Here is a 19134-nt window from a genome sequence, read left to right as displayed (position 1 = left end):
TCTCTAGTACAGTGGTCTATAACAAACCCAAAATTGGGCCTTTTTTGTGGCTAAAATTTATAGTGATTATTATACTGTACACAAGCTTAGTGAAGTGAGTTGGTATCTACAGAAAAGGTGGCTTTAGAAGCCAATAAATTGTATAGACAGTATTTAAGTGTTGATATAGACAGTATTTAAGTGTCGAGCCTCACTTTAAATTAATCTGTTCATATTTTCTGGTACCTTGGGGGGTTTTGTGCATGGGTCGTGCTTTGGGTTTTTTCCTCCCCTCTTTTAGAGCAGCTAGTGTGTTCCTCTAGCATTACAGTGTTAGCACTGCATTATTGACTAACACCACCACAGTTGTTTTTTCATCTCAGTAGCTGATGTTAAGTGAGCCCTATAGATTTGTGACAGGTGGGAGTAGACATTGAAGCAGTTTTGTGCATGCTTCTAAAATGTTTAAGGAGCTGGGTACTTACCTAGTGACTTTTTCTGTGCTTAGAACTAAGACTTAAAGGTAAGTGAACATAGGGTAACTGGACCTCTTCAACCATGAAGCTGTACCAGAGCAACTGATTTTCGCTGTTGAGACTACTCTACGTAGAGGATACACTGAAATCCAGGTCAGAGACACATCCTGCTGAGGATGCCAGGTAACAAATGCTTAACTTGATCTTGAAGTGTACCAAGCCACTAAGAATGGATGATTCTAAGTCATGGAAACAAGTAACAAAACACACAGATGTGAGCTGATTATATCCTATAAAATTTACAGCACTCCTCCCTTTATTTTGCAAAGGTTAGGCATAAAGTTACACAAAGCTTTATAACAGTTGTCTTCTAAAAGTTGCCTTGTAAACACCTTATGAAAGAAATAGTAATGTGGTACAGCTGATAAGAAGACACTGAATAGATTTTTGCCAGCAAACCATTGAGAGAGATCAGCTAAATAAATCAGAGATAAATTAGAGACCAGCTCAGAGATGTTCTCAAGTATAAAGTATTAATACAAATTAATGTATCAATACAAATTTCTTAAGGCTTTTTCTCCTTAGTTGTAGTTTAAATTAAAAATATCTGCCCTTGAGCTAAGAGCAGGCACTGAAAGTCTGTTGTGTTTGACTGAATTCTGAAATCAGCCAATTCCAGACTGCAGCAGCTCTCTCTGGCTTGCAGTTGTCTCCCATTTAGTTGACAGGAAAGATGAGCCTCTTCCTCAGGGTGAAACTGGGCTGCGGCATCTGCTTCTTTGCGCCCCGCTCACAAGTTTTTCTGCTCACTTCTTGATTTACTGCTGTCAGGATGGTGAGAATATCTTCCCCTCTGCAAAGAAACAAGTACAGTTTGTGTTAGGCAGTTAACATCAGCAAAATAACATTTTTGCTATCTTGATATACACCAGTGCTAACAGCTCCTGTTTTTAATAGGCTTCAGAGCACTTCCCTAAGTTGCTTTGAACAGTTTGCATGGTGCTGCTCTGTCCTACATCACTGTTTTCTCTCTGAGCAAGTATTCCCACTTTGTATCATCTACCTCTGCATCTAAATCAAATTCTTGTCATCCAGAAGAAAAATTCAGGTGTTGCCAAAAATAATCTTTTGGAAACATAGGTACCGAGGACAGCTGTACTCCAAGCGCTGGCACAATGCCTGTATATACCAGGTTCCCTCCTTGGGACTTCTGTAGGAGACGTAATCCTGCAGGGTGGCCATGCCCAGGAGGAAGTCTGCCTCTGCAGGGATGCACTCGAGCTGAAGCCTCGCATCTTGCTCCACAGAAGAATCTTGCTCTCCAGAATCTGTTTCGATGGTCACACCTTGATGGAAAGCATCACCTTGGCAGGCCTGAATAAAAAAAACTTTTGGTTTTCCAGCAAGTGAATTGCAATTCTGTGCAGTGAAAGAAGTGGTCAGTTCCCTGATAGGTACTTCCTGCCCATCAACACCATATATAATGCCTTTTTTCCCATGAGACAGGATACAGCAAACAAAACAGTCCTTGTCCTCATGGTCTGCACTCCGGAACATGTTCACAGTCTCACGGATTTCTTCTGCAGTAAGATCTCTATATTCTTCTACTGTAAAATGAAGTTTGCTAAAGACATTCCTCAGAGCCGCTGGAAAGCAAAGAGAAGGGAAATTTGAGACATTTCATTATATGGAAGTTGGACTCTGCAACTGCAGATTGCATTTCTAGATATAACTGTCATCTCTACGTGGCTACATTCCTGGTCTGAAAATACTCTAGTAGTCTAATCACTCATCATATCTCTACTGTGTTCCCTTAACTGGCATTAAAAGGTTTTCTTGCATATTTCTGCATATTTTACAATTAATATGCATAAGGCTGATGCAAGGCTAGCCTAGAATGTAAAGTCCAGGCTCAGAGTGCTGCTTAAGGTTTCATTCACCTCACTAAAACTGCAAAGTGCAAGTGAATTGTTCAGTGTCAGGCACTAAAAAATTGATGAGTTGATTAGGACTTGTCAGCACAGTAAACTCAGCCAACTGAGCCACTACTACAAAAGTAATTCTAGAAAGGGAAGACTGAAATTCAGACCTTTAGAAAGAGAAACAAGATTTTTAATTTTAAAGATTGGCAAACTCATCTTTAACATTCACTGTACCTGCATCCACGTCTGTCCCATTCCGATCTTTCATGTGTTTGTGTTCCAGCACTCCTTCCCTAGCTTTTGCAAAATTGTGATTATTCATGATCAGGCACACTCCACAGGGTCGGCTGGTCATTTTGTAAGCTTCAAGCAGCTGAAAAGAAAGACTCCTGGTGAAGCTCCTACACTCTCCTCCAAGTGCTCCTTAGCTGTTGTGAGTGGCAGAGCAGGGTCCAGAGCCAGCTGGCCTCCTCTCCAGGCAGCTCTCCCTCAAAAGCTTTGCTCCCAGGGCCTGGCAGTGCCCTGCCCCACTGCCTTTGGCAGTCTGTGCAGGACCACCAAAGTCAGGCTCAGCCCAATCAAGGTGCTCTGTTCACTCATATCTTGGTGCCAAGCCAGCTGCCTAATTCCTGGTATCATAAACTCAGCCTACCTTGCTATCCTTGCAGATGTTTCTGAAGTACAACACTGCAGCAGCTGCGCCTGTGACACAGCTTCAGAATAAAGGATGCAGAGTTGTGCATTTTTCTTTTTCTAGACAGTGCTTTTAACAGTTGGTCTTAAAACAACTGTTCACTTCATGGAGGGGTGAGTTCTTCTAAGATAAAATGATGTTTCTAAGAAAGAAACTAACTTACCTGGGAAGATTCATTAAAACTGCCAGGAGGACCAGGTGCTACAGATGACACCAGATGTCCCTCAGGGTATCCTGTGCTGCTCCTCTGTGCCTCTGTGATAAGCATCTCTTCTTGGCCTGCAAAGCATTCCTGATCAGTGTTGTACAACACCTATACATCACTTCAAGAATAACTATGGGGAAGAGGCTGGTTTGTTCTGTTTTACCAAACAGCTTTAATCCATCTTCAATTCTGTTCCACAGGCTGATGGTAATTTTTTCACAGAGACTCTTCAGCATACTTAGGTTGTCTTTCCCCAGAAGGCCCTTCTTCTCCATCTCAGTGAGAATGTCAAGCATTGTCTGGGTAATCAGAAAGGCAGTTTGTTCTTAGGGCACCTCCATGCTGCCACTGGGAGCGAAGCTGCAGCATGTGCACCTAAAGCTTTAATGTACTGATAGCACATGTGACCCACAGAGTCAATCCAGCTGACTGGGAGCTCAGGTGAGACCTCAGCTGAGCCAGTTAATCCTAGTTCAACAAAACCTACAAGTATTGTTAAGTACCAACATCTCAAAACATACTCATTTCCTTTCTGTAACTCAGAGGTGCCAAGATCTAATTAAGACCTAACCCAGGACATCTAACAGTGGTTATACAGGAATGTAGCAATATTTTTAATGATTCCTTTCATTCAACTTTCAGTGGCTATTGTGCACTCAACTGAAACAGAAGAATCACTGCAGTGACCATCTTAAGCACTGGCAAAAAGGGTTTTCTGTCCCTTGAGTCCCCTTTTGCTTCAGAGCAATCTCTACACCATCATGTGAGGTATAGAGATTGCTCTGAAGAAAAGGGAACCCAAGGGACAGAAACTCATCACTGAGTGGCAGAGCACAGTGGTCACCCCAAGAATTTACTAGAACAGCTCTCACAGTCTCCCCTCTAAGAAAAGAAGGAAAATCCTCAAAACTTTTATTAGACAAAACAAAGTACCAAGGAATCAGAACTGCAGACTGGGACAACATAAAAGCATTGGATCTGCAAGGCTACTTCCAACTCATTTGACTTAGCCTTGAGAAGAATCTGCTGCTTAGATCTGTATTTTTGGCATTTAAAAAAACATATAAAATAATATCCACAGTGGGTCACTTTCTATATTTGATAATGACTGAGAAAAAAAAAAAGTCTGGTGGGTAAGATAAGTAAATGTGCTTATCAGTTTTTTGTTTATTAAGGACACTGAGTGCCCCAAGTTCCCTGTGATGCTTGGATGTGTTGGATGTGATGGCCTCCGTGCCTGGCACTCCTGGCACAGCTGGCTGTGACACTGCTGCAAAAGCTGTGCCCGACACCAGCACAAACAAGTCCCACATGCACCCGGGGGCACCCCTTTTCTTGTGGTGTTTTCATCTTAAGAGTGACACCATAAAGAAGAGTGAAGCTCATTCCCCATAAGCAACCCAATTGCCTCTATGGATTATAGTAATAATTTTTAAAAAGTATTACAGAGATACTTACGGTCTCACGGGTTAGCTTGCTTTTTGGCAATTCGTTGCCCAAAAGTAACTTGAAATACATCAGCTCATCTTCGGTGACATCTTCATACAGCTGAAAGAGCAAGTATCTAGAAAAAGAAGTGGAGGGCATTGTTTCATCGTGTTTCCAAGTACAACTTAACTCCGTACTATGCACCGCTCCTCTTGTCTACTCTCCCCCCAGCACATAATCCCCTTTTTTCCCGTCTGAGATGGAGGACACAAGGCCCAGGACTGCCTGAAGTGAAACCCTTCAGCCCGGCTGAGCGGAGGTGACGGCTGTCCCGGACAGAACGAGGCGGGCAGCCGGGCCGGCCCAGCCCGGCGCCCTCACCCACCTGAAGGGTGGCACCCGCGCCCCGCCCGGCGCCCGCAGCTCCTTCTCCACCTGCTCCCGGCTGGAGCCCAGGTGGGCAACCAGGAGGTCCATCCGCCCGATGCGGTAGAGCAGCTCCCTGAGGAAGGCCAGGTCCCCCGGCTCCAGCAGGCTCTTCTCCTGCAGTGCTTCGAACAAGTCGTGAGGGGTCCGGACGGCTTCCAGCCTCCTCCAGGGGACATGGTCCCGGCAGAGGAACTTCAGCGCCGCCAGCTCGGCCCCGTCCAGCTCGTCGCTGACCGCCAGCAGCCGTCCCCGGGGCAGCTCCATGGCGGCGCCGCAGCCGCGCAGGCCGGAGGGCGAAGGGCGGAGCCCGACCCGACCCGGGGCGGTGCTTCCCTCTGGATTTAAACTTCCGGAGCGAAACACCTCCCCAGTTCCTTGGAGAACGGGGATTCTTGGGACGTGTCTGTTCACAATTCTGCCTGTTCTAGAGCCCATTCCTGAGCAAACCGAACCGGCTAGTGCGGATGCAAAGGTCTCCCTCTGCCCGGGCGTTTCCTGCTGTCGCCTCTCGCTGGTTCCCAGGCCAAACCACTGCGATTTTCATACAAGGAGAAGGAAGCTTTTATAGCACCACTGATTCGCCTTCCTCCTTGCGAGCCTTCTGGGCTGCTGTCAGAAAATACAGCACCCTCACTGCAGGCGTTCGGCCCTGAACAGCCACCAGCCATGGAAAACAGCTCCCTTCCCACCCGTCCCACATCTGCTCAGGACACTTCTACAACAGGAGCAGGCACAGCGCTGGTGAAGGGCCCTGGGATGCTGCACCACCTCCACTTCACCTTCTGGTGCAGCACCGTGGATAGATGGTATTTCACAATAGGAGGGGAGAGATTTTACCAACTGGAATTCCATCCTTTTGAAAACTCACTTAATGCTCACTTTGAGCCAGAGAGCAACCCTCAGCACATCCACACTGTACAATAAAAAACCAATGTTCTTTATCTTTGCTAAGCACTGATTTGAAACCAGCATCCCATTCCCAAAAATACAGTAAAAAACACTTTAACAATATATTAAACAGAAATCTGTACATTGTTATCCTAGAAGTGCCTTATCAATGTTCAAACCCCTATGCAAGATATTTGGTTACTATATGCATGGCAAGTTGGGTCAAAGGTGGAAAGAATCCAAAAAGCAAGGCACTTTTCAACATCTTCGTATCTTGTTCTAAGGACATGTGGATCCATCTTTGCACTCACACACCTGGACAAATCAGGCCTAAACGCAAAGTGGCTACACATATAAAACTAACATGGAAGACTTAGGCCAAGCTCAGGAGATGTGTCCAGGATAACATGCCATGTGTGGCTGGCATCCACAAGAGCCAGCCATGTTTGTGGCCTGGGGAGTTCCAGTGGCTGTCAGGACAGAGTGACAAGAAAAGACACAGAAAGGACACACAGAATGAATGAATTCCCAAAGATCTCACTTATATTTCTTAGCACATTGCAAAGAAGTCATTGAAGATTAAACATGCCATTCTCTGTTCATTATTTGAAATATCTCTAGTTGAAAAGAGGCAGATTTGAATAAGTTCAGAGAAAATATGCCCATGTTTTTTAGGGGTCAGAATAAAAAGGCTGAACGCTCAACACTGCTGTTAAACTGAAAGAATAGGTAAATGACTGGGCAAGGACTCATGCCCCTGGACAGCATTATTTCTTCTTTAGCTAACAGCTCAACTCTTGCAAGTGTTTTCCTTTTCAAATAGCACCACTCTGATCTTGCCTGCTTTCAGTTTTTCTTTCCTATGAGACCTCTGGCCCCACTTTCAGGTGGCAGTGCTTCTGCTGTCTGAAAACAAAATAGAATTAAGTGCCAGGCTTTTGACTGGATTTGGCCTCCCAGCCATGAGCTGGTAGGAAAGAAAAGGCAAAGTAAAAAACAAAGGTGAGGGCCTTTACAGAGAAAAAGTAATTGCCCCTCACTGTTGCCTAGCTTGTACTAGAAAGAAAAAACACTCAGGAAATTGCAAAATCAACTTCCTTCTTACCACTTAGCTCTGTGGGAGGGACACAAATATGTGCAAAAACCCACCAGCCACACTTTGCTCAGAACTGCAAAACTCAAAGTGTGTTTTCTCCTTGGCTGATTGCTGCATGACCTACATATAAATTCACAGTATGGCTGTTCTGTGATTCTTTAAAGGATTTTGATGGGTTGTCTCTTCCTCCTAGTAGGTCTTCATCCACAAGTGATAATGGTAAACTATGGAGGTAGCTGGATTTTAATAGGCAGAACAAAATACCAAATCACTTAAATTAATTTAAATCACAGGGTGTGACTGATCAGCACCCTCTATAGACCTCACCCCCCCCCTTCCAGTGAAGGACAGCTCAGAGGAAAAGGACAAAAAAACCCACACCATCTCAGGGAAGAACAGATAATAAAGAAAGTCCAATTTACCTCAACATCAGGATTGGAGAGTGACCTTAGGTTTAGAGGAGACATTTGTATCTGTGAATCATCAGGTACCCCAAGACAATTAACAAGGAATAATGCCCTCTTGAGCAAGCCAGACCACCATGGAGGGTGTGGATAAGTGGCTGGCCCCAACCCATCATAAAAGTATAAAACCTGGGCAACTGATACAACATTTAAACTTTGAAAAGAACAATGGGCTTGAGCTGGCTTCCACCCACATTCCACCATGAGTGGGAATGTGCAGGGTCATGACAGATAGCACATCTATGTAGCTGTCTTACCCTACCAAATCAAAATCCTGTGTATCCCCAAAGATACCAAATAATTAAATTTGATATCCAATTCTGTCTCATGTAGAATAGCTGAAAGAGCTTGGTCTGAGTGTATTGAACTCTGACACAGAAATATGAGAAACAGAAATGCTGTAGATGTACAACTTCACTTCTGCAGCAGCTGCAACCTTCCAGTATGTTTCTCACAGAGGAAGCAGTTACTGAATGGTCCTACTGGCATCAGCTGCCATTATCATGACAGCCCTGAACTTATTCTTTCCTACCATCTCTCCAGCTGCTGCCCCTTAGGGAGGCTGACAACAAGCACTCCAACAAGAACAAAATTACTTCTGTGGGGTAAAAGTGTTTGTCATGCTGACTGTCCCTCAGAAAGCTCATCCAAGAGAGGAACACACCGCAAACTGAGGTGATATAAAAACCAAGAGAATTTATTCTAACAGAAACATGATTACAGAACTTCTTTCCAGTATTCCATATTCATTCAAGACACTGTGCTCTGAGAGCTCTGAGAAATAGCAAAGTGAGAACCTTTATTATTGAAAAACTTACAGTCGGGCTGCTTATTCAAGTAGATGATTGACATAAACCAAGTATTTAGAAGAAAAGAACCAAACTAACATAATCATGGGGTTTTGGTCCTTCTGGAGCAGGATGTTATTCTCCATGAACATTTGTAGCTTCCAAAGACAGACAACGATTCACCTCTGGGTAAGGCAGTTACAACCTAACACATTCTGCTTGGGAATGCATCCGGCTTTCTGAATCTGTTCTTTTTTTGCAGATTTTAGGGACTTAACTCAGACACAAATGGGACTTCATTGACAATTCCAATAACTTTTACAGTACTACTTGAAAGTCCTTTCTCACTTGAAACCCAGATTGAACATATTCCACTGCTTCTGCAGGAAAAAAACCTGATGATTTGTAGTTTTCCACAGCCTTACCCGACTGTTACAGATCCAGGTATTGGAAGACTGATTCAATATGGAATTTGAAAAATTTAGGTCCTATGCCTCCTTAAAGGGCTAGGCCTACTACATAGATCCAGATAATTTCTCATGTAAATTCTCTTCCCGGTCAAAGCCCAGATGTCATTCCTATCCGAGTGTATTCTTACTTGTCTGCTTTTCATTGTGGAACTTCAAAGATCAATAGCTTCAGTAGCGTTGATGTTATCTTTGGCATTTGCTTAAATCCTTCCATGTCTTTTTTGGCCACTTCTCTGTTCACTTCTGTCAGGATGTTTGCGAGATCCACGCGCCTTGAGCAAAAATGAAGAGAAGTGACACTGAAACACATGGTACTTGCAGCTCAGCCAAGAAGGTGATGTGTATTTGCCCCACTAAAGTGGTATCCCAGGGAAGGCTGGTATCTTCCTCACCCTATTGCCACTGAAATTGCACATTCCATTGAATAACCACAGAATTCAGTGTGTTTGGGGGAAATAAAAGCAACGTCCATGTAGCATTGCTCTGGTTACAGCCAGAAGAGGTCACCAAGATGAAATATACCTACACATTCTCCATCTCTTCTTCTGGACGTCATGAGAAAATGATATCTGAAGGGAAATTCTATTTTCTAAATGAAGTTTATGAGGGGATGGGTGGGAGGCAACAATGAAAATTATGCCTGCACAGCACTGGGGGGTTTTGTCTGTGTAATCACTCAACAAATTCACCTCTAGTCAGGTATCACCAGAAGAAAAAAAATTTTCAGTCAAAAAATGTTAAAAAGCACACATACACACACTTGTTTGTGTGTAACGTTGCAGCATTACAACCCTGGTTTGGTCACAGGATAACCAGGGGAAGTCACTTATACTTTGGCTTATCTGTAGAAGACTGACAGTGCCCAATTTCAAAATAAATACTGTTCTCCACTGTCCTGAATGGCAAAAGCATTAATTGCACAAATGCAAACCACTGTGTTTCAGCATAGCATGCTTAAGTATGCACATCTGCAATACTCTAAATGTACAAGAATTAGAACTAGTACTTACTGTGGGCAAAGCAACTCCATCATCTCACAGAGGGATTGAATGTAAACACTGCCAGTCCTACGACTGCGGTAGCACAAGTAGTCCTCCACTGTAGCCATGCCAATCAGAATATCAGCCCTATCAGGAATGGAAGTTGAAGGTCTAGCATCCACCTCAAGATGTCCAGAAGAGTCCGATTCTACTGCAACAGACGGATGATGTTCAGAGCCTTGGCAAGCCTGGATAATAAACACCTTGGGTTTGCCAGCAAGAGAAGGACAGTTAGTTCCAGTGAAGCGGGAGACTAAAGCTTCAATATTTACACACTCATCATCAACACCTTTTATTTTGTCTTTTTCACCATGGGAGAAAATGAAGCAAACAAAACAGTCCATATTTCTATGATCTTTCTTGCTGTATTCTTCAACTGTGTCATATATTTTTTTTCCTTCTAGATCCATGTACTCAACTGTCTCAAACTGAAGCCACTTAAAGACCCTCTTCACAGCCTCTGGGGAAAAAATCAGAAGGAACTTGTTAAACATACACAGTGACAAGGAAGATACTGAAACATCAGTGTCTTTGTAGTAGATCAGATACTAGCAGAAGTGTTCAGATCCCACCAGTAAAATCACCTCTTTTAGCCTGCCAAATCCTATTAGAAAAACCCAAATGCCTAAATTGCCTAATTTTATTTTTTTTAAACACAACTGGGTTAAGTATCATGCTGTCTAACACAAAAACAGGTTTTAGATTCTATGTTGTATTGGTACAAATTAGTGAAGTTTACTGTGTTAACCCAAGCTTTAACTATGCGTTGCATAGTAGTCTCAGATGTCTAAGAACAACACTTGGCAAGTTAAAAGAAGTGCCACCTCTTTAGAATGACAAATCCTGCCACTCTTAAATGAAGTAGGCCCTTCATTCTGTGAGAATGGTTGATGCAGCAAGAAGGGAATCAGAGTAACCTGCTCACAAATGTTAGGAAGACTTCTCAGCAAATGGGGGCCTAATTGTTGTATGGGCAGAGAGGAAGTAGCTGGGAAGAAAGCAGCTTGTAAATGGGCTGGATGGAGTTAAAATATCTGTGACATGTCCTTTCAGGAACCTGATTTTTCTTTTTTACTCTTGTTTACCTTAAAAGTGATTGCAGAAAGACAGGCTTTAAGGAAAGTTACATTTATTTGAGCATTGAAGAGAAATTGAGGACTTAAAATATTTTTCTAAGCTAAGAACTGAAAACAATCAAGAACTGGAAAGATGGAATAATAATCACTTTTTCTCTAGTTGTACATACAACCAATTAAGACAATACCTTTCCCCTAGAATAAAAAGTAGATCCTTCTTTATGCCAACAGCTAAATGCTGGAAGTGACATATTTCCAATTGGTACCATGACTGTCACTCCAGTCTCTGGAAGCCAAGGAGTACCATGGACATGATTCTTCTTCACAGCAAAGATTAGATTATTGTTTTCGAGAATTATCAGAGGAAAAAACCCAAACCAGTAATTGAATTTAAAAAGTACCTACCTCCATCTTGCAATGTTCCCTCTCTATTGTGACGTCGATTTTTAAAAATGTGGTTGTTAATAATTAGGCAGTAACCATGGGGGTTATTTTTCATCTTATATATTTCCCCATACTGCAGAAACAAAAAAAAAAACAAAAACCAAAAACAAACAAACAAACAAAACCACAGGTAGGAAAGCAGAGCCAGACATTCAAAAGAGAAATACACTATATACAGATTGCTGGTCCATCATTATCTAAGCACAAAAGAAAATCACAAAGGCTAAGAAACAAGAAAGGAAAAGCCTAAGGATACAATTTAGCTACAGAGGACAGAAATCTGCATTGTCTCCCTGAACCCCTTCTCCTCTCTCTCTTCGGTCAGGATATGATTTTGATATGGGATAAGGGATCCAGAAACACAAATTTGCATATGCATAGGAAAAGTTCCTGCACCCCACCATTTCCTCTGAGGGTCCTTGTGCAATTCCAGTGAGGTAGGGGGTCCTGCTATTCCCTTCACATCTGTTCAGGAGTATCCTGGCCAGGACTTTAATGTCCCAGTCTCCATTATCATTAAGATTGGTTTCTTCACTCAACTGTTTGTTCATATCTTGCTTAAAAGGTTGCTGACAATCAGGTCCCCACCAAGAAGGCTCGGTCTTGTCTGGAAAATAAGAATTGTTCAAAGGCCTACCCCTCCATCTTGGCTGTTCCACCTGCTTAGTGTTATGAATTCATGTTCCCTCTCCCAGGAAATGGATAAATACTTTAAAGGTACTCTTGAGGCATTTCTCACCTGTTTTGCTCCTTGTTCCTCTGGATACACAGACACAGACACAGGATAGCGTACTTCTTCCCTAGAATACTTTTCTAAGAAGGAGAAGATAAACAAACATTTCAAACCCACAAGGATAAATCTTCCACTGTGCATATTTCAACACTCAAAAAGCCAGAACAAGGAGTGAGGTGCAAGGGGTTTTCACAGCAGTGAGACACCAGCATTTTGTAGAGCTGGCTAACCAAGGACACAAAATCACAGTACTCATTTTAGAAGTTAAAAAAATGTCTTTAAATGAAATTTAATTGTCAGGGCTCTAAAAACATGCTTTTTTTTTTTCTCTTCTCTACTTATCAAGAGGACAAGATAATAACAATACTACTAGAGAGCCATTCCCCAACACAGAACTTGCTTGGCAACAGCCTACCTTAGCAATTATCTTCTGCTCTTTCAAAGACACCAGCAGAGGAGAGCAGCACAAAGACATGCAGGGAGAACTGCTGGGTAGCTCTGCAGGGTACTGCATGGATTGTTTAAATGTTTCTGAGGAAACTCATGATCTGAGTCCTTCAGAAGGAAGTTGCTATTGAGTGAGACATCCTGTTTCCCAAACACCCAGCTGTGGTGCCAGAAAGCACCACCTCAGTTGCAACAGCCAGGATACACATCAAGTGCTTGAAATGTCCCATCTGGTTACAGAAAGTTACACTTTAACCAAGTGACTGGTTTTCAGGGAGTTCCCTTTGACTGAGAGCAAAGGGCCTGGCTAACAGGAGATAGTGCTGACAATCTCCCAACACAAGTTTCCCTAAGTCACCTGTCAATTCCTGTCTCTTGCAGTGACTTGGAAGTTATGCTGGTCCAAAAACAGCACTTTTTCCTGAACAGATAAATTGCATTTAAGGCAAAGAGAAGGCAGAAGAAGGCCATTTACAAGGGACAAAACATACTTCAAGGATAGATACAAAAATCCACGATGGGATAATGAAGTAGCAGAAAACTTCAAAAATCAGAGTCCTCCAGAGCTGTTCTGCCTGTCCTAGGGTACCATAAGGTCTCTTCCTTTTTACTGGACTTCTAAGCTGCCAAGGATGGAGGTATAAAACCCACAAAAGAACCCAGATCTGTTCTTAAACAGCTTAAATAAATTTACCTCTTTTTTTTCCTTCATAGGCATCAATTTTTTTCTTTAAGTCAGCTCTAAATCCCTGTAATATATCTTTCAGCATTGTCAGGTTATCTTCTTTAATTATCTCATTTATTTCCATTTCCAGAAAGACCTGCAACATTGACTGGTAAAACAAAAACACATAAACCAAACTCATCCAGTGACCTTTGATAACCGCAGTATCAGGCAGCTCTGCAACAGGGCAGAAGACAACATCCTCATTCCCAGGGACCAGCTAAAGACCTATTACTTTTTCCTCCAAAAATCATTAAAACAAGGGTCAAGATGCAATGCAACTGAATAAACCCATCATCACTTAGGTTAAAGCAGGACAATTAGAAATTGCTAACTAGGTTATCCTGCTTTGTTTCAGCAGTACAAAGCACTGATGAGGATAACATAACATCCTGTTGTGCCTTTGTGTTCTGATGAAGTGCTGCTAAGTCCTTTAGCTATGCCATTTTCCATCACAGGAAAGTTGTTCAATACTAATTTTGTTTATTAAAGCTCTATTGTCCACCAAGTTGGAGGTAAATCTGCTAATTTTCCTCTACGTGCCACAATAAAAATAGGACTTTTAAAGAAGGTTCTTAATAATACCAAGCATTTTTATAACACAGCTCATTACAAATATTAAACTAGCTCACTCAACGTCTTAATACTTTTGGGAAAACGTAACAGTATGTTGTTACTCCAAATTATAATAAATAAGAAAATATACCCATTGACACACAAAACTTCACATTAGAACTTGATTTTCTGTCTCCAAAACATTGTTTTTCCTTTAGTGAACATCACTATTCTTAGATATAGCATATTACTTATAAAGACATTTGTCTTATAAATGCCAAGCAAAGATTCAAGGAAGAGCATGATGGATTTTGCAAGAAGATAAGATTAAAGAGACAGCTGCTGGAGAGAAAATAGAATCAGGAGAGAAAAAAAGGCAAAGATACAATGCAAAAAATAAGGATCCATTCTTTCACACAGCAGTTATTAGCTAACATCACAATTCTTTCAAACCAGATTTTCATGAGAGCAGACTGCTTTCTCTTTCCTCCCTTCTTACAAGAACTAGAGGACTCTGAACTAGCCTTGCAAAAAACTTCTCAAGACTACTTTTCATACAGCGTTTTCCTGGAGCTTGCTCTTTTGTAGTGGTCCTTGGAGCAGGAACTTCACTTTTTGGACATTTTCTGAAGTCAAATCCTCTGCAATTCCATACAGCAGTTGCCTGACAATAAACAACAGAGAGACCATCAAGAAGGAAGTAAACACCACAATTAAACATTTGAACTGCAAAATGTAAAACTCACAATGGCAGGAATTCATGTGTAATAAACACAGTTATGCTGGGATATTTACAAGACGAAAGTGCAGACAGAAGAGACAGTTGACACTGAACTGTTGTATTGTGCATGCTCCCGTGTTTACCTGTAATCTGACACCTGTGCCCTGCCCGGGACCTGCAGCTCCCTCTCCATCTCCTCCCGGCTGGAGCCCAGGTGAGCAGTCAGGAGGTCGATCCGATGGATCCGGTAGAGCAGCTCCTTCAGGAAGAACAGGTTCCCTGCCCCAATCATGCATCTCTCCTGCAGAACTTCAAACAAGTCTTTGGGGTCACGGATGGCTTCCAGCGTCCCCTTGGCGACATAGTCCAGGCTGAAGAATTTAAGAGCTGACAGTTCCTCTGTCACCAAAGCCTCAGAAACTTCAAAAAGCAGTTTGCGGAACTCTGTACTCATTTCACATCAGGATTTGGATCTAAACACAAACAGCAGTTGATTTCATTTGTCAGTAAGACTAGTGCAACGACATGATTTATATAAGAGGTATCAATCACATCGTGTACAATAGCCCAAAATTAATACATGCAGTCAGAAGTATTTCCATAGAGAGGGGCTGTCTTGCTATCATAGCTTTGATGCTTAACTCCTTCAGTTCTCTGGACTTTACAAAGGGTATTGAAACCTCTTTACTAAGTGACATTAGCAGAGAAAGTCATAGATTATTCTTGCTTCCTATGGTGTGTCTAGACAGTGGGGAGTACTAATGTGTAGGATGTAAAATCCTGGCAGGCTGCTGCTGGTTTTCTTTGGGTTTGGGGTTTTTGAAGTTTGATAACATTCGGGAGAAACAGCCACTTGCTAGTCTGAAATATAGACTATGTAATAAATGAGACTGCCAAATTTTACACCATAACAGGACTGAGAGTCCACATGAGTATAGCTACTCTAAGCTATCTGGCTTCTCCTTTTCATACTGCTTCTGGCCAGCTTACCCAAAGCACCTCTTCCTATTTTGGTTTATCTGAATCAAGTAAACTCAGTTCCCAGCTCTCAATGAATTTGTAATATTATAAGCAAATACAGATCATGTCATCCCTTTTACAAAGGCCCATGAAGAATTCTTATCAAACTAGCTGTTTCACTGAGCATAGAGTATCACCTCCCTTCTCCTTCACTTTCTCCATCAGCTTTAGAAATAATCAACTTGGCTTATGGATTCAACTTTTGAGCACAAGAGGAAGTTAGAAAATTCCAAGCCTTCCAGCTATTCCCCCTGACACTGAAGGAACCTACCTCTGCTGATGAGACAACCCATGGGCATGTTGGTGTCTGTTACAAACTCTTTTCAAGCTGAACAAAGACACTGAACATGTGTCAGGAGGTCCTGTTTTTTGATTGTACCATCTTCTTAACTGCAGCAACCAGCCCAGCCTGATATTTAAACTCAAAAGGTATTGGATAACCTGCCCTTAAATTTATACAATACACTTCCACAAGAGGGGAGGCTAACAAGCCGTCAATTTTGCACAGTACACTTCACAAATCCCACAACAAACTCCTCAAAAGGTGCTGGCTCCTGAGCCACAAAAATCTCCACAAGCTCCTCCCTCCCACAACAAACTTCAAAATAGAATATGGGGTAAAATATTAATTATAGCTGTGCAAGCCAAGAAAGAGAAGAAAGCAAAGAATATCCCCAGTCCTTAGATTCTGTGTTGATGCTGCCAAATGGACAGTCTGGAGATGGAGAGAGAACAGAGAGGGCATAAAGGGGGGCAGGGGTGTTTGCCCAATCTGCCCAGTCCATGTCCTGCTGGAGTTAACCTGCTGCATGGCCATTATCTAAATTAGACTCATGTGTTTTGTTCACGTGTGCACTGACACCCTTTCCCCAGAAGGGAGCTGGGCTGGGGGATGGAGCACAAATCTCAGGTTGGAGCAGGGAGCTGCCTCAGCCCAGTGCTGCCCCACTGCCTCAGGACCCTCTCCTCTGATCACACCTCTCCTGTAGCAATGCTCAGCATGCTTGAGACAAATCAGCCTACAGCTGACACTTAAAGGACCTGTCTCCTCTTCCTTCTAATAAGACAACCATTTGCCACTTTACTTTCTCTGCCCAAGGCGTCAGACACTGGGAATCTCTGAAGAGAAACTATATAAATGCATTCAGAACAGGTCTCTTGTCTTATAGACAACTGGCAATGGGAGACAGAAAAGGCAACAATGACAAAAGAGAATTTCCTATTCCTGCACTACTGGAATACTGCAATCCATTTTACTTACTGCTACTGCAGGTGTTTCAGTAACAGTACCCCAAGGTAGTCCAGCTGACTAACTGGAAATAATAATTAGCATACAATTGTATTTTGCTCTCCTCCAAGGACCACTCGACAGCAAAGGAGCTTTTTGTGGCAAGCCCTTGGTCAGTGTTGTGTGGGTTAGCAAGCGTGAATGTACAAGTGAATCTAGTAAATGTATAACTGAATCTTAAACCTTTGCATTTCAAGTAAACTGATAAACAGTGTAACACTGTTGTGACACAGCACGTCCAATTTGTGTTCTGCCCCAAAATACTGATTTCTTTAAATCCACTCAAACCAAACTTTTAAACAGGCAAGAATCCATGTCCTTCAGCCCATATAAGCCAGTAGTATCTTAATGTGCTTAACCTCAATGACTTCCTGACTTTATATTTCTATAACTACAAAGGAAAGAATAATATTTTCTTGGGAGGTAGTTATGCAGTTATCTTCTTTCTCACATAAATCATGCCTTTCATTTAAGATACAAGAGATATTGCTTATAGAAGCAAATCTTTCTTGTAAAGAGAATTTTCATTTTATTTCCCAAAGGCTGTAAGTTTCAAACCCATCAAGTTACTGCAGTTAGATGAGATGTGCCACCTATATGTTACATTTAAGTCTGTCTGTAATTACAGGGAGTACAATTAAAACAATATTTAAGTGCCACTGTCTTTTTCTCCAGTTTGCTAACTTAAAGGCACAACTGATACCAGTAAAAATAATATTAATTGTAGTTGTAATTTTAAATCACTTACATGGGAGAACAACTCTGAAGAAAGTGAGACAGCCAATCTCTAAAGTTCCAGGAAAAGTCTGCCTTTTTTACAATACGGTATTATCACATGACTTCCAAGAAATATGTTACAACAACATATATAAAATGCTAATAAAGGAATAAAATGCTAATAAAGCAGGAGAACCCTACTTCAGCTACTTCCATTTTCAGAAAACTGATTATTACAGAACTTGTGAGAAAAAAGTGGTAAACAAGCCATGAAGTAATCAGGTTTTGCTCTTGTTTTACGGCAACAACTAAGCAGCATACCTAGTGCTTTCTAGCATAAGCACAGCTCAGTACTTTTGCTTTCATACACAAATCCTAATTAAAAAGCAGAGATGGCTGAATCTACATATTTTCATTTAAAATATCTCAGTCCCACTGCCCTGTTATATCACAAGATCTGTCATGACTTACCCCCTTTCTCTGAAGTCCCTCTTTAACTCACTCTAGTTTATTTTTAACAGGACGATATTTTTTAAATTTTAAAAAAGCCAACTATTAGCACCAAATTCAGTAGCAGCACTCAGTAAATGCAGGGAAATCAACAACTAAATTTTTTTCTGAAATTATTCATGTATTATACTTCCCCATTTAGAGGAGAATTTGAACATAATTAACTTCTTACATCTTCACTCTCTTTAACGTAAAGAATTTAGCTTTCAAGGAAAAGGCTCCCCGCATGCGAGTCGCTGGAATCTTCCATGAAGCAGGAAATGAAACAGCACTCAGTATGGCTACCAGACTCTCAGCAGACCCTCACGGCAGCATTATGAAGAGAGTTAGGAGTGCTAAAATTTGTTAAAATTTTGCAATGAAAACAGTCATTCATGGATTTCAACCTATCTATCTTTACAAACTCAAGACTATACCGTATCCGTTGATAGAATGAGGTGTATAAATTCCTTCCAAAAGGCACACTCGAGTAACAGATCAGAAAACCTTGTTTCGCGGGCAGGAATTGCACCACCATCCAAAGGCTGGGAACAGCACAGAGGCTAACACCACAAGTACTCTTTCATCTTCAGGTCCAAAATTTTAGTCTCCATGCCATTCCAAGTCTCAGCATCTCTTTCCGTCCATAATTTCTTCTGTGTCTTACCTGAACCAAGACTTCACTTGCAGTCTGAAAGAGCCCCCGTGCCGTGATAGGCACTATGACAGACAGATAATGGCTTCTCCTCTCGTTCAGCAGCTTGAAGGTCCACCCCTTTTTGGCACTATTAGTTTCACTTTTGATTTCTTCCTCTCGGCCTCCCTGGAAAAGTTACTGTCCTTTTGTTAAATTAGTCTCCCTCATTTCCCTCGGCTCCCCTGCACTCTGGTTTCCTCCAGAACTGTCTCAGTGACCCAATCTTTTTCTTGTACAGCCTGCCAAAACTTCATCGCCCTAGAAAGGGTGATCTTGAGGAAGAAAAACTGCTGCAGTTCCTGCCTGCTCAGCAACTGGAACGACTGTCGCCTGCACTGTCACAG

The 19134-nt window shown here is 42.0% G+C and overlaps 2 protein-coding genes across 4 annotated transcripts; both read right to left on the bottom strand.

Moving 5' to 3' along the window:
• Nucleotides 1-748: 748 nt before the first annotated feature.
• On the bottom strand, nucleotides 749-5419 carry LOC136558784 (caspase-8-like). Of its 2 annotated transcripts, XM_066553482.1 has the most exons (7): nucleotides 5090-5419; nucleotides 4735-4840; nucleotides 3440-3575; nucleotides 3235-3350; nucleotides 2612-2750; nucleotides 1600-2101; nucleotides 749-1308 (listed from the first exon to the last, which is right to left on the bottom strand). In XM_066553482.1, the coding sequence occupies exons 1-7, from the start codon at nucleotides 5395-5397 to the stop codon at nucleotides 1173-1175; spliced, it is 1443 nt and encodes a 480-aa protein (XP_066409579.1). In that variant the 5' UTR covers nucleotides 5398-5419; the 3' UTR covers nucleotides 749-1172. The 2 variants fall into 2 exon arrangements, with proteins under 2 accessions (XP_066409579.1, XP_066409580.1); XM_066553483.1 differs by lacking the exons at nucleotides 3440-3575; nucleotides 5090-5419 and having other exon boundaries at nucleotides 4735-4837.
• A 2838-nt stretch (nucleotides 5420-8257) lies between these two features.
• On the bottom strand, nucleotides 8258-18814 carry LOC136558785 (caspase-8-like). 2 transcript variants are annotated; one of them, XM_066553485.1, is made up of 9 exons: nucleotides 18761-18814; nucleotides 14723-15052; nucleotides 14417-14522; nucleotides 13274-13412; nucleotides 12139-12212; nucleotides 11361-11472; nucleotides 10169-10339; nucleotides 9850-10030; nucleotides 8258-9111 (listed from the first exon to the last, which is right to left on the bottom strand). In XM_066553485.1, exons 2-9 carry the CDS (start codon nucleotides 15031-15033, stop codon nucleotides 8979-8981), a joined length of 1227 nt encoding a protein of 408 aa, XP_066409582.1. In that variant the 5' UTR covers nucleotides 15034-15052; nucleotides 18761-18814; the 3' UTR covers nucleotides 8258-8978. The 2 variants fall into 2 exon arrangements, with proteins under 2 accessions (XP_066409582.1, XP_066409581.1); XM_066553484.1 differs by having other exon boundaries at nucleotides 9850-10339.
• Between the last annotated feature and the right edge of the window lie 320 nt (nucleotides 18815-19134).

Source organism: Molothrus aeneus, chromosome 7 (genome assembly GCF_037042795.1).
Source record: "Molothrus aeneus isolate 106 chromosome 7, BPBGC_Maene_1.0, whole genome shotgun sequence".
Taxonomy (NCBI): domain Eukaryota; kingdom Metazoa; phylum Chordata; class Aves; order Passeriformes; family Icteridae; genus Molothrus; species Molothrus aeneus.
The sequence above is the reverse complement of the archived record's forward strand: the minus strand, read 5'-3'. Positions and strand labels throughout refer to the sequence as shown.

Coding starts and splice junctions, on each gene's coding strand:
- LOC136558784 (XM_066553482.1), bottom strand. CDS start 5,397: ATGGAGCTGCCCCGGGGACGGCTGCTGGCGGTCAGCGACGAGCTGGAC. Junction 3,576..4,734: donor GCAAGCTAACCCGTGAGACC/GTAAGTATCTCT, acceptor CTGATTACCCAG/ACAATGCTTGACATTCTCAC. Junction 3,351..3,439: donor AGATGGATTAAAGCTGTTTG/GTAAAACAGAAC, acceptor AATGCTTTGCAG/GCCAAGAAGAGATGCTTATC.
- LOC136558785 (XM_066553484.1), bottom strand. CDS start 15,033: ATGAGTACAGAGTTCCGCAAACTGCTTTTTGAAGTTTCTGAGGCTTTG. Junction 14,523..14,722: donor GCACAGGTGTCAGATTACAG/GTAAACACGGGA, acceptor GTTTATTGTCAG/GCAACTGCTGTATGGAATTG. Junction 9,112..9,849: donor ATGGAGTTGCTTTGCCCACA/GTAAGTACTAGT, acceptor TTTTTGCTCAAG/GCGCGTGGATCTCGCAAACA.